The sequence below is a fragment of the Erpetoichthys calabaricus genome, chromosome 6 (assembly GCF_900747795.2).
Source record: "Erpetoichthys calabaricus chromosome 6, fErpCal1.3, whole genome shotgun sequence".
In the NCBI taxonomy this organism is placed as follows: domain Eukaryota; kingdom Metazoa; phylum Chordata; class Cladistia; order Polypteriformes; family Polypteridae; genus Erpetoichthys; species Erpetoichthys calabaricus.
The window spans coordinates 5687550-5701998 of record NC_041399.2 but is presented as its reverse complement, the minus strand read 5'-3'; the positions used below and the strand labels follow the sequence as shown (position 1 = coordinate 5701998).

At 45.9% G+C, this 14449-nt stretch overlaps 1 protein-coding gene across 1 annotated transcript in view; it reads right to left on the bottom strand.

Annotated features, from left to right (window-relative positions):
- The window catches only part of LOC114653854 (cyclic nucleotide-gated cation channel beta-3-like), a 170871-nt gene that overhangs the window by 123202 nt on the left and 33220 nt on the right, over positions 1-14449 (bottom strand). Inside the window, exon 3 of the mRNA XM_051929250.1 lies at positions 12655-12772. Coding sequence (XP_051785210.1) covers positions 12655-12772 — 118 coding nt within the window. The remainder of the gene's footprint in view (positions 1-12654; positions 12773-14449) is intronic.

Sequence of the window (14449 nt, the reverse complement as noted above, 5' to 3'; positions counted from 1 at the left end):
GCAAATCCGAGAGAGACTGAGGAGAGGGGGCGGGGCCCTCCTCACTCACGTGCCAGCCTCTAGGCGTGTACCTTACCTCCGCTTAGCGAGCGAATGAGAGCACTATTTAATGGATTTAGATCTGGATTTTTTCTAGAATTTTCTCGAACTTTCCGGTTGATTTTGCGACTTCTCTCATCGTGCTAAGAATCATAGTATGCTTGCCGGAGCGACATATTCGCGCTAATCTGAGACAGAGGCTGCAGGCCGAGGGGAGGGGGAAGCGTGATGTCAGTAGAGGGGAGCCGGGCAGGGCCCTCCTCACTGTCCTGTTTCACTTCTATGCAGGTGGAGCTGCAGGGCACGGTTAGTATACCATAAAACATATCATGGGTCTAAAACATATTTGCAGATGTCTGCACTAGCAGGGATCCTGTGTCCCTTAACTACTGCAAACTGCCACGAATGTGTCACCTCCCACAAAGATAACATCATCCTAAAGTTCGCAGACGACACCGCAGTGACAGGACGCATCACTGGAGGGGATGAGGTGGCCTACGGGATGGAGGTGGCCAGTCTGATGTCAAGGTGTGAAGACAACAACCTCACCCTCAACACAGACAAGATAGTGGACATGAGGAAGTGAGAGGAGACCTCACCAGCCACTGTTCATCCGAGGGCTTGAAGTGGAGAGGGTGAGCAGCATTAAATACCTGGGCGTCTACATCAGTGAGGACCTCACTTGGACACTTCACACCACACAGCTGGTCAAGAAGGCTCAACAGTGGCTGTACTTTCTGAGGAGGCTGAGGAAGTCTGGTTTGTCTACTAAGATCCTCGGCAACTTCTATAACTGCATTGTTGAGAGCATCTTGACCAGCAGCATCACTGTGTGGTATGGCAACACTACTGCTATGGACCGCAAACGCCTGCAGAGAAGATCACCAGGACTCCACTGCCCTCTCTGCAGAGCATCTAGAACTGCAAAGTCTGCAGGAGAACTGCCTCGATCACTCAGGGACCCCCCAACACGAACTGTTCACACTTCTACCCTCAGGCAGGAGGTACAGACGTATGAAATGCAGGACTTCCAGGCTAAAGAACTCTTTCTTTCCCAAGGCCATTAGACTCCTAAATAACTGACTGGAGTTTATAACCGTGGGCCACCTCATTCTATTGACCTCACACAACTGTATTGGACTTGTCCATCACACACCTACCTGCACATTACACTTTATACTTCTATTCTGTTTTTATATTTTATGCTGCCTCTGTTACTTATTATCTATCTGCTACTTATCATTTACCTTTATCTTTATACGTTGGTTTTGTCATTTGGTGTGGACAGCAAAGATAGAATTTCATTGTACAGGGAAACGTGAAACTGTGAACATGACAATAAACTTTGAACTTGAACTTCAAACCAATACATACCACAACTCCAGTACAAGGCATTAAGTGATTTGTAACACCATAGATAGATAGATAGATAGATAGATAGATAGATAGATAGATAGATAGATAGATAGATAGATAGATAGATAGATAGATAGATAGATAGATAGATAGATAGATAGATAGATAGATATGAAAGGCACTATATAATAGATAGATAGATAGATAGATAGATAGATAGATAGATAGATAGATAGATAGATAGATAGATAGATAGATAGATAGATAGATAGATAGATACTTTATTAAATTCACATACTCCAGCAGCAGCATGCTGATAATAACAATATTAAATTAAAGAGTGATAACAATGCAGGTATACAGACAGACAATAACTTTGTATAATGTTAACGTTTACCCCCCCGGGTGGAATTGAACAGTCGCATAGTTTGGGGGAGGAACGATCTCCTCAGTCTGTCAGTGGAGCAGGACGGTGACAGCAGTCTGTCGCTGAAGCTGCTCCTCTGTCTGGAGATGATCCTGTTCAGTGGATGCAGTGGATTCTCCATGATTGACAGGAGTCTGCTCAGCGCCCGTCGCTCTGCCACAGATGTCAGACTGTCCAGCTCTGTGCCTACAATAGAGCCTGCCTTCCTCACTAGTTTGTCCAGGCATGAGGCGTCCTTCTTCTTTATGCTGCCTCCCCAGCACACCACCGCGTAGAAGAGGGTACTCGCCACAACCATCTGATAGAACATCTGCAGCATCTTATTGCAGATGTTGAAGGACGCCAGCCTTCTAAAGAAGTATAACCGGCTCTGTCCTTTCTTACACAGAGCATCAGTATCGGAAGTATAAACTACTGTATATTGACTCATAATCTTAAGACTTACTTAGACTTAGGGTGGCGCATTGGGCGCCAAGTAATTGCCATCGAGCTCGGTCAGCAGCAGTTTCATCCCGTACCAAGTTGGAGAACGGTGCACCGCCAGATTTACCTTAGGTGCTCTGCTTCCATTTCCCATGCACTGGTGTCCACTGCATGAACACTTCTGGTAGGGGTTCTGAGGGCATGCAGGGAAAGTGGCCCACGACCTGGAACTGGCATTCTGTAACTAGAGGGCAACTGGTGGTTTGATGACATACTTCTTCATTTCTGACGTGGTCACAGTATAAAGCACTGTTGCTCTAACACCTTCAGGCGTTTTGCGATGGTTGCAGTCGCCTTCCACATTTCACTGCCATAGATAGCGGTAGAAATTACAATGGAATTCAGAAGGCAAATTTCATTTAGTGGGGCATTGCTGTTGTATATTCCAGATGGGCCCCAAGTGGCACATTAACAGCCATCGCCTTCCCAGCCCGACATAGGGAGTCTGTCTCCATAGTGCTACAGAGGTAGGTGAAGTGATCCTCGTCCTCGAGGTGTTGTCGACTGATGTAGACGGGGTGCCGATGTTGTACCCAACATGATTTGCAGCCTAACTATTGACTTACCAAGAGCAAAACTTAAAAGAAGTGGTGAGGCGGCTTTCTGCTGTTATGCACCTAAAATCTGGAATAGCCTGCCAGTAGGAATTCGCCAGGCTAATACAGTGGAGCACTTTAAAAAACTACTGAAAACACATTACTTTAACATGGCCTTCTCATAACTTCACTGTAATTTAATCCTGATACTCTGTATATCCAATTCATTGTAATAACTATTCAATCAAAATCTGTACTAACCCCTACTCTCTCTTCTGTTTCCTTTTCCGGTGTCCTGTTGGTGGTGGCGTGCGCCACCACCATCTACCCAAAGCACCATGATGTCCCAACAATGATGGATGGATTAAAAGCCAGAAGTCTGTATGACCATCAGCATCAAGTGACTCCGTGAAAAACCCGAACTACAAAGAGGACTATTTCATTTATGTTAGGTAGAATGCCCAGAGGGGACTGGGTGGTCTCGTGGACTTGAACCCCTACAGATTTTATTTTTTTCTCCAGCCGTCTGGAGTTTTTTTTTGTTTTTTCTGTCCACCCTGGCCATCGGACCTTACTCCTTTCTATGTTAACTAATGTTGTCTTATTTTAATTTTGTATTTTGTCTTTTATTTTTCTTTTCTTCATTATGTAAAGCACTTTGAGCTACTTTTTGTATGAAAATGTGCTATAAAAATAAATGTTGTTGTTGTTGTTATAAAAATAAATAAATAAATAAACAACCAAGAAAAATGTAAATCAAACTAGGGGCTATGGTCTAAAAGTCAAAACCGGGAGTCAAAGAGATCTTTAGTCAAAGTCCTAGAAATTTGATTCTGTTCATCTGGACAAAGTTTTTAAGTGGGAGAAATATTTCGAGACTTATCCAAGTCTCTTCGTCAGTCTCAATTGACTGCAGGTTTCCCCAACCTTATAAACAGTACCTTTGCTTAATCACAGAGACTAGCACCATTGACAAAGGGCCAGTTGATCAGTGATATGCAAATTGTCCACTGATTAGTAGACGTGTGAACCATTCATAGAGGGTTGAGGAATGGCTGCAATCACAGCATTGTAAGATGGCGACAGATGTACCCTTAGGCCCCCTCCTCTGTTCAGAGATGGTCGTTCCTTTTTCACGTGAATGGCCTCCTTGATTCCTCTCTCAAACCAGCGCTCCTCCCTGTCCAGGATGTGCACCTCTTCATCTTTAAAGGAGTGACCACTATCCTGTAGATGTAAATAGACTGCGGAGTCCTGGCCTGACGAGGAAGCTCTTCTGTGTTGTGACATGCACTTAGCCAGTGGCTGCTTGGTTTCCCCGATGTACAATTCACGGCACTCCTCCTGGCACTTAACTGCGTAAACTATGTTACTCTGTTTGTGCCGTGGGACCCAATCCTTGGGATGGACCAATCTTTGGCGTAGCGTGTTTTGGGGTTTGAAAGCCACTGAGATCCGGTGTTTCGAGAAAATGCGCCTCAGCTGTTCCGATACTCCTGACACATACGGGATCACTAAGGGTTTTCGCTTAGGCAGTGGATGTCCTTCCTCTCTCATGAATCGCTTGGAGCGTTCTTTAGGTGTCCTCCCTACTTTGACAAAGGACCAGCTGGGATATCCACATTTACTCAGGGCCTTTTTAACGTGGTGTTCTTCTGCTTCCCTGGCCTCTGAGTCTGTGGGAATGGTGTTAGCTCTGTGTTGTAGAGTCCTAATGACACCTAGTTTGTGCTCTAGTGGATGGTGAGAGTCAAACCGTAGATACTGGTCCGTATGTGTGGGTTTACGGTACACATCCACTTTCAAATGTCCCCCGTTGACGATGGAAATTTCACAGTCAAAGAAGGCTAGCTTGTTATTTTCCATATCCTCTCTGGTGAACTTGATGTGTTTGTCCACCCCGTTAATGTGGTCTGTGAACTGTGGTACCTCCTGAGATCTGATTTTCACCCAAGTGTCATCCACATATCTGAACCAATGGCTCGGTGGAGTTCCAGGATAGGATGATAGAGCCCTCTTTTCCACTTCTTCCATATATAGATTCGCTACTATAGGTGAAACAGGGGAACCCATGGCACACCCGTGCTTCTGCCTGTAGTACTGGCTTTTGTATATGAAATATGTGGATTGAAGACACAGTTCCAAAAGCAGGCACACTTGGTCTGCGTTGAGAGAGGTTCTTTTACTGAGAGTGGGGTCATTCTGTAATCTCTTACGTACTACCTCCACTGCTTCAGTCACTGGGACACAAGTGAATAGAGATGTAACATCAAATGAGACCAAGGTTTCTTCTGCCTCCATAATGACCTCTCTCACTTTCTCCACGAAATCCAATGTGTTCTGAATGTGGTGTTTTGAGCTGCCTACCACCGGGTTAAGAACAGCGGCCAGGAACTTGGAGATGTTATACGTGACTGAATTGATCATGCAGACAATGGGTCTTAAAGGAGCACCCTGTTTGTGTATTTTTGGTAGACCATAAAGACTTGGTGTAGAATCCCCTGGATATAATCTGTGGTATGTGGTCCGGTCAATAGCATTGTCCTGAACTAACTGCTTAAGACAATCTATCACCTTTTTCTTGTAACCACTACCTGGATCTCGCTTTAAGGGCTCATAAGTATTTTTGAAACTGAGCAGAGACAAAATTTTCTCATGGTAGTCTGTCTGGTTTAGCACAACTGTGCATCTCCCCTTGTCCGCTGGAAGGATGATGATGTTGTTGTCCTTGCTGAGTGCCGTGAGGGCCTTCCTCTCCTCAATGCTGATATTGGATGCAGGGGGTTTTGCATTGCTGAGACATGCCGAAACTTTTATCCGCAGTTGTTCTGCTTCCAAATCAGCAATGTTGTTGTTTCTGATAGCAGATTCTGTGGCTGTAATCAGTTCCACTAGCGGGATTTGTTTCGGTGTGACTGCAAAGTTTAACGGATAATGGATAATAAATTCACAGCCAAAAAAAAAGAAAAACAATAGCGGGGATTCGAAAAACCAGGAGGACTAAATAACGATCTGTTAATGGAGCGAAACAAGGCTCATCCATCAAGCTCACATACCCGAGAAAAGCCCGGGATCACCACCACATGAACCTCAAAAATAAATGCACCCTGGGAATTCTGGGAAAGACCTCCATGGAGACGACAGAAACTAAAAACTGAACACAGCGGCGCCTAAAAGGGAAACAATTGGGTTACAAACAAAATGGGATTAAATAGCGAAGAGGTTCTAGACTAGGGGTAGGCAACGTCAGTCCTGGACGGCCGCAGTGGCTGCAGTTTCTTAATGAGAAGTCAATTATTGCTAATGAATCAGTTATTGCTTGTAGCCGCCGAAGTATAAGGTGAGATTGAGCACGGGTAAAACGCGTGCCGAAGGAAATCTCTCAGTCCAAAAGTTCGTTTTAAAAATATTTAGTGAAAGTTAAAAGCAAACAATCCACACAAGAATCAAGGAAAAAATAGTTACACTGTGATGGACGGCAGGCGTTTCAGTCTGGCCGGGATGTCCCTCAACAGAGAAAAGGAAGAAAAGCAGCCTGTTCAGGGCACTACATCCCCCGGGATGCTAGATGGCAGCTCCCCTGGACGGAAATGGTTCCCCGGATTCCCTCAGGGCAACATGGGACATAGAGTCCGTTTCTTCAGCCCTGTTGGATGCCGTGGGTGCCACCAGGGGGAGCTCACCAAGAACCTGGGGACTATTACTGTTACACTAACCCGGAAGAGCTTCAGAGTCACGAGGACGGAAGCCCTCAATACTTCTGGGATACTTGATGAAGGAGGATGTGGCGTTTGACCCGGAGAAGGAATTCTTCCGGTTCATGGACTATAAAAGGACTCTGGGAATACCAGCAAGCCGAACCGGAGTTGGGAAGGTAGTGTGACGGAGATGCTGGGAGTGGAGGATTGGTTATTGTTATTGATCATTGTGATTATTGATTTATTAGAAGAATTGTGGAGTTTGTGGAGCTTTGTGCACTTTATTTGAAGAATATTATTAAAGAATATTCTTGGTGCTTTTATACGCGTGTCCTGGCCGTCTGTCTGGTAGGTTAGCGGGGCAACAGCGGCCCCTAGTGTCCACATACACTAAAACCTTTAGGTTTAAAACCTTGTGCCCTCTACACCTTACACATGGCAAGGCTGGTCACTAACTGAAGAATAATGTTTAGTCAGATAGAAATGGCAAGAATACACCAATACGATTCTACTTATGGGGGTTATAGGAACCTCCTGTAGATTATGCATTGTTGTCTAGTAAAATATTTATGAATCTTATATAGCTAGAAAAATGGCTCTTACATTGCTCAAGTGTCATTTTAGTGGTCTCGCTTGTTCAGGTTCCCCTCCCTTAATGGCTTATTTCAGTCTTAAACAGCTGCATTCACTGTTCTTCATGGCTCCTTATCTTATATACAGTATGAACGTCTACGCGTGGAAGTGTGTCTGTCTGTCTGGCCCGGAAGTGAGAGGTGGAGTTGGGGTAAGGGCTCCACATCCAAGGAAACAAACTCACTTAGCCCCTAATAACACAAGTGAGGCCAACGTGTCGGCAAAACGAAACCTCCGAAGAAAGACAAAGTCGCTCAGCTGCTAAAGCACAAGTGATGCGAGCACATCAGCAAAACGAAACCTCCAAGGAGAGAGACGTTCCTTTCAATTACCTGACATCTCGACATTTCAATTTTTTTTTCTGACGATTTCAATAGTTTCTAGGACCCCAGGCTTCTTACAGCATGGCCTTACACAGCTAGTTAGCAATAAGAAGCAAATGACAAAGAAGCCAGCAGTTCTCTGTCTAACTTGTTTCCATTTACACCTCTGTGGATTCATCCAGCACTATTTAATTTAATAAAACACTTAATAGAAAAATGTGACCGACTGAGAAATTATCCTTTTTAGGCTTCAAATTATTTGGATGATTTCCTTGGAAAGGACAACATCTTCGATATAAGAACCTACCATTGCAGACTAACAAGCCATAAAATTAAACAAGGTCTGAAATTGGCAAGGATTGGATTCTAATTAAGCAAATGGGTTGGAACGCAAACCTGCAGCCACCATGGCCCTCCAGGACTGATGTTGCCCATCTAGATAAAATTAAACCCCTAATTTAAATTCTTTGAATCTCAAAACTATATAATCCAAATGCAGATTGACTGGAACTGCACAGGTATATCTCTACATATAAAAGACAGAGCCCTCACCAACTCCTCACTAATTCTCCCACTTTCCATTTAGGTGGGAAGCTGAAATTTCGCGTGCTCTTTCCTTGCAGTGTACTTACAAAAGTTAGGTGTCCTATTGGGGGGAAATGGGTGTACCCCCTAAACTGTATATATAGATAAGGGAAATCCATCCTCACTATTTCTGAGACTTCCAATATACGTAGGAAGTCCAAATTTCCCAAGTTCATCCTTTACACTGTTCTTACAAACGTTAAGTATGTTTCATTTCACACCGTGCCCCGTAACAAACTTTTGAAAAATAATGTCTTTTTTTGGCAGTTCTCACCATTATGCCGTAAGGAACTTTTGGAACTGACCTCTCCTTATGGTGGTTTCATTTCTTATTTCCGTTAACAGAGAATTGATTTCACAGCAGAGAGACACAAGTGCCACCCTCGGTCCCCTTTCCTTCTTGTACACCTACCACGTGGTTGGCTCCCTGACTATATACATTAACGACATCCCACGCTCATGTGCCTCCTCACTCACTTCTTTACTTCCCTCCGCTGTTCGTCGTGCTCACTGTGTGGTATAGCAGGGCCACAGCTCATGTCAAAAGGGCCAGTTTTTAATAAATAATTGTGAGGGGGTGCGATGTGTGTGGCCGAGCGACTTCTGGGGAATTTGTGAAGCAGGTGAACCTCACTTAAGTTCACAGGTGAGGAGTCGTCCGCATCCGTAATTGTTCCTGGGAGCTGCTGATTGCCACAACTGATCCACGTCCCTGTGATAAAAAGAAGCGCAAGGCGGCTAGGAAGGGAGAAAAAAAGATGAAGAAAAGAAAGATGGAGGTTGCAGGGAAGAAGGCAGGAAAGCAGTGAGGAGAGTGAGTGAGGGAGAGAGTGAGGGAGAGAGAGCGTGAGAGAGAGAGAATGAGAGGGAGAGAGAGTGAGGGAGAGAGAGCGAGAGAGAGTGAGAGAGAGAAAGCGAGAGATTGAGAGTGAGAGAGAGAGAGCGAGTGCGAGAGAGTGAGAAAGCGAGAGAGAGAGAGAGAGTGAGACAGAGAGAAAGAGAGAGAGATTGAGAGAGCGAGAGATTGAGAGAGTGAGAGAGAGAGAGAGAGAGAGTGAGTGAGGGAAAGAGCGAGGGAGGGAGAGCGCGAGAGAGAGAGAACGAGAGGGAGAGAGAGTGAGGGAGAGAGAGCGAGAGAGGGAGTGAGAGAGTGAGAGAGCGAGAGATTGAGAGTGAGAGAGAGAGCGAGTGCGAGAGAGTGAGAAAGCGAGAGAGAGAGAGTGAGACAGAGAGAAAGAGAGAGAGATTGAGAGAGCGAGAGATTGAGAGAGTGAGAGAGAGAGAGATAGAGTGAGAGAGAGAGAGAGCGAGAGAGGGAGAATGAGAGAGAGAGAGAGAGAGAGAGAGGGAGATAGCGAGGGAGGGAGAGGGTGAGAGAGAGAGAACGAGAGGGAAAGAGAGTGAAGGAGAAATAGAGAGAGAGAGAGAGAGAGAGAGAGTGAGGGAAAGAGCGAGGGAGGGAGAGCACGAGAGAGAGAGAGCGAGAGAGAGAGAGAGTGAGACAGAGAGAAAGAGAGAGAGATTGAGAGAGCGAGAGATTGAGAGAGAGAGAGAGATAGAGGGTGAGTGAGAGAGAGTGAGAGCGAGAGAGAGAATGAGAGAGAGAGAGCGAGGGAGAGAGAGAGAGAGAGAGAGTGAGACAGAGAGAAAGAGAGAGAGAGATTGAGAGAGAGAGAGATTGAGAGAGAGAGAGATAGAGGGAGAGTGAGAGAGAGTGAGAGAGAGAGAGCGAGAGAGAGCAAGAGAGGGAGAATGAGAGAGAGAGAGAGGGAGTGAGGGAGAGAGTGAGGGAGGGAGAGCATGAGAGAGAGAGAATGAGAGGGGGAGAGAGTGAGGGAGGGAGAGAGAGAGAGACAGAGAGAGTGAGGGAGAGATAGAGAGAGAGAGAGAGAGATTGAGAGTGAGAGAGAGAGAGAGAGTGAGACAGAGAGAAAGAGAGAGAGAGATTGAGAGAGAGAGAGATTGAGAGAGAGAGAGATAGAGGGAGAGTGAGAGAGAGTGAGAGAGAGAGAGCGAGAGAGAGCAAGAGAGGGAGAATGAGAGAGAGAGAGAGGGAGTGAGGGAGAGAGTGAGGGAGGGAGAGCATGAGAGAGAGAGAATGAGAGGGGGAGAGAGTGAGGGAGGGAGAGAGAGAGAGACAGAGAGAGTGAGGGAGAGATAGAGAGAGAGAGAGAGATTGAGAGTGAGAGAGAGAGCGACTGCGAGAGAGCGAGAGAGAGAGAGAGTGAGACAGAGAGAAAGAGAGAGAGATTGAGAGAGCGAGAGATTGAGAGTGAGAGAGCGAGAGAGAGAGAGTGAGACAGAGAGAAAGAGAGAGAGATTGAGAGAGCGAGAGATTGAGAGAGTGAGAGATAGAGTGAGAGAGAGAGAGAGCGAGAGAGGGAGAATGAGAGAGAGAGAGAAAGAGAGTGAGGGAGAGAGCGAGGGAGGGAGAGCGTGAGAGAGAGAGAACGAGAGGGAGAGAGAGTGAGTGAGAGACAGAGAGAGAGTGAGTGAGAGAGAGAGAGTGAGTGAGAAAGAGAGAGTGAGAGAGCGAGAGAGAGTGAGAGAGAGAAAGCGAGAGATTGAGAGTGAGAGAGCGAGAGAGAGAGAGAGAGAGAGAGAGAGAGAGAGAGAGAGAGAGAGAGAGAGAGGGAGAGATAGAGAGAGAGAGAGAGAGTGAGGGAGAGATAGAGAGAGAGAGAGAGAGAGAGAGAGAGAGAGAGAGAGAGAGAGAGAGAGAGAGAGTGAGTGAGAGAGAGAGAGTGAGAGAGCGAGAGAGAGAGAGTGAGGGAGAGAGCGAGGGAGGGAGAGCGTGAGAGAGAGAGAACGAGAGGGAGAGAGAGTGAGAGAGAGTGAGAGAGAGAGTGAGCGCAGGCTCGCAGGCAGCTGATCCCTAGCGGGGTGTTTGGCCGACACCTTGGGCAGTTGATTGTGGTCGCTCCCGCTGAGCATTCGGTGAGGAGCTGGAGTGACCAGGAGAAGGATGGCTCGCCATGGAAGACAGCGGGAGTCGGGAGGCTTGGGAGTTGAATTCCCCAGCGTGAGCATCCTGGCCGTTGGGGGAAGCCAAGTCTCGGTCTGGAAAGAATGGAACCGAAGCCAGGGATCGGGAAGCCTCCAGACCAGTCGAGTGGAAAGAAGGTGAGCTGCAGGTGGGCGACTCTCCTGTTGTGAAGCCCGATGGGAGAAGCAGGGAAGCCGCCAAGTAAAAAGAAGGCACTGGTCTTTGTTTTTAAAGAGACTGCTTCCAGCTGTTGTTTTAACCTCGTTTTAAAGGATTAATTTTAACCTCCACCTTTCATCTGTTTTACTGGATTATTTATTTATTAACTTTACAAGCACTGCACTTATTTATTTTGGACACAGTTTTGATTTGTTGGCGTTAATAAAAGCACTTGACACTTTTACACCATCCCCTTGTTTCACTGTTTATGCCTCACTGCCAAACTCCTCGCTGACATTACTGACGGTGTCGGGTTCAAGAACTCCCTGAAGCTGCATGGGAACCTGGAGCGGACCCGCATCGTCACACACTGCTCCCTTCTTCTTGACTCCACCGCTTCAAGCCTGTTATTGTTGGCCTTGCTTCACATCTTCCTGCTGGTGACTCCTGCCTTTTCATTTAGTTTCTTCACACTCTTAAATCCTCTGGGCAGGCCTCCGCATACTCTACTTTGGAAGGTTGGCTCGCCAATTATGTTACTACGCACCAAAACTTTGTAACGTCACCAGGCTTCAGATCAAATCTCTGCACAAGAACCTCATTGAGGCAATGGTCTTCACTGGCACTTCACTGGATTTATTCCTCACATCCCTCTCATACCCTCTGAGATCCCATTCCAATTCAAACGCCTCCAATTTCCAGTAAGGGTCTGCTTGGCTAGGACAATAAATAAGTCACAGGGCCAGACTCTAAGAAAGGTCGCCATTGACTTGAAAAACAAGATGGCTTCTCACGTGGGCCGACTGTACGTTACATGCTCAAGAGTGAGCTCAGCAGACCAGCACCCTGGTCATTTTACAGCCCGAGGGCGTCGTTTACAAAGAGATCCTTAAATCCTAAAAATGTGCATTTTTCATACACGACATTTACAATCATAAACTAAACTCTTTCCAATCATCAAATTCACTCTCAATACGAAAATAAGCCTATGACAATTACATCGACAATCATGTTACGTTATTTTTAAAATGTTTCCTTTTCTTTTTCACAACTTCTTTAACACACTACTTCTCCACTGTGAAGCGCCGGTATTTTGCTAGTTTAAACATAAAAGTCATAATGTATTTTCAGAGACTCCTAACAATTTTGATTTTCAGACATGTCAGGTTTCTAAAGGCTTGGAGTCCCAGATCTCCCAAGGTCCCTTATATGTTGCACCTCGATATTCTCCCATCTACAGCATCATACGGTAAAAAAAATTCCTCTTTTTCATATTTTTCATACAATTTTTCTACTTAACACATACAGCACATGTACACCGTCCACGAGGGGTCAGGGGAGGCTCACGTGAGGGCAGATACGTCTTTTTTGACTCTCGCCACCCGACACTGAAGCAGCATTGCATCACAAAGGACGTTTGAACACTTACTTGGGTGGATCTTGTTGGTCATCATTTGGTGGGTCATCAACTTTCTCTGCCTCAGGAGTCGGACCTTCTTGATTAGGTGGAGGAGGACACTTTGTTTCTTCTTTATCTAGAGTGGGTGCTGAGAGAAAACAGAATCTGGTTAAAAGAGTTCAGATCATCATCCGTGTGAGTCATATAATCACAAATATATGGGGTAGTTCTTCTGTTATCTCAAAGACTAGCGTTACCAGACATCCCTAAATTTGTCCACCGCACTACTCAGTCACTTATTTCACATGTCTGTGGTTCTCCATGTTAAGAAAAACTCCCTAATGTTTGTGTGAAATTTATACTTAACAAGTCTCCAGCTGTGTCTCCATGTTCTTGATGAACTCATTTTAAGCTCAGAGTCTCCTACCGCTGGACTAATTCCCTTCACAATTTTAAACACTTCACTCAGGTCACCTTTTAATCTTCATTTTCTTAAACTGAGAAGGTTCAGCTGCTTTGGTTCCTCCTCGGATCATCCTGGTTGCTCTTCTCTGGACTTTCTCCTGTGCTGCTATGTCTGATTTTTGTAAAATGGAGACCAAAACTAACCACGCTACTCCAGGTGAGTCCTCACCAGTCTGTTCTATAACCTCAGTTGAGTTGGCGCTATATAACCAAATATATATATAACTAACCCGCTATATCCTAACTACAGGGTCACAGGGGTCTGCTGGAGCCAATCCCAGCCAGCACAGGGTGCAAGGCAGGAAACAAACCCCGGGCAGGGAGCCAGCCCACCGCAGGGCACACACACACACCAAGCACATACTAGGGACAATTTAGGATCGCCAATGCACCTAACCTGCACATCTTTGGACTGTGGGAGGAAACCCATGCAGACATTGGGAGAACATGCAAACTCCACGCAGGGAGGACCTGGGTCTCCTAACTGCGAGGCAGAAGCGCTACCCACTGCGCCACAGTGCCGCCCTGTCTGGATTAATTTTTTAAAAAATCCTCACTTGTCGTGTATTTTTGTTATGCTAGCAAGACTAGAGAAAATATTTCTGAGAAGGACCTTGTAACACATGCAGGTCTGTGGATCACCCTCTGGGCTCATCTGAAGCAGGTATTACCACTCTGGGCCGAGAGGGGGCGCTCGCCTAACCTTCTCCTCTTCTTCTTCCTCCTCGGGAGTACTGAGAAGACATCTAGATGAGGGCAATTGACTCCGCCTCTTCCGGTCTCCCGCCTTAGAGGAGGTGGTCAGTATTGGAACGACTGGACCAATGAAAGGAGCTCCACAACTCGAACCATTAAAGAGAAAGAACCGGCTTGTTTTCCGTGTTTTTCGTTGCTTTTTGTAGATGCACGTATTGTGAACGTCTTTTTTTGTTTTGTGAGACTTTATGTAATGGGGCAACCGGGTTGGCACCCCAACATTTTTCTCGTGGGAACCTGCAGTGCCTTATTCGACCACTACCTGGAGAAAAGACGTCATGTGAAGGCAAAAAAAAAAACGGTCAAAACTGAGAGATGGAGAAATCAAAGTCAAAAAAATAACAAGCAAAGAGTCGGCACCACAAAAGATAAATGAGTATATCCTAACAACAGGGTCACGGGCATCTGCTGGAGCCAATCCCAGCCAACACAGGGCGCAAGGCAGAAAACAAACCCGGGCAGGGCGCCAGCCCACCGCAGAGAGAATAAATTGGTTAGGCAAAACTCAGACAAAGAAGTGGTCAAAAATGACGACTTTATAGCCCATTGCTTCAAAAATCAGGAGGTCATGACCTTCAAGGAAATGCCCCTAACAATGCAGGTT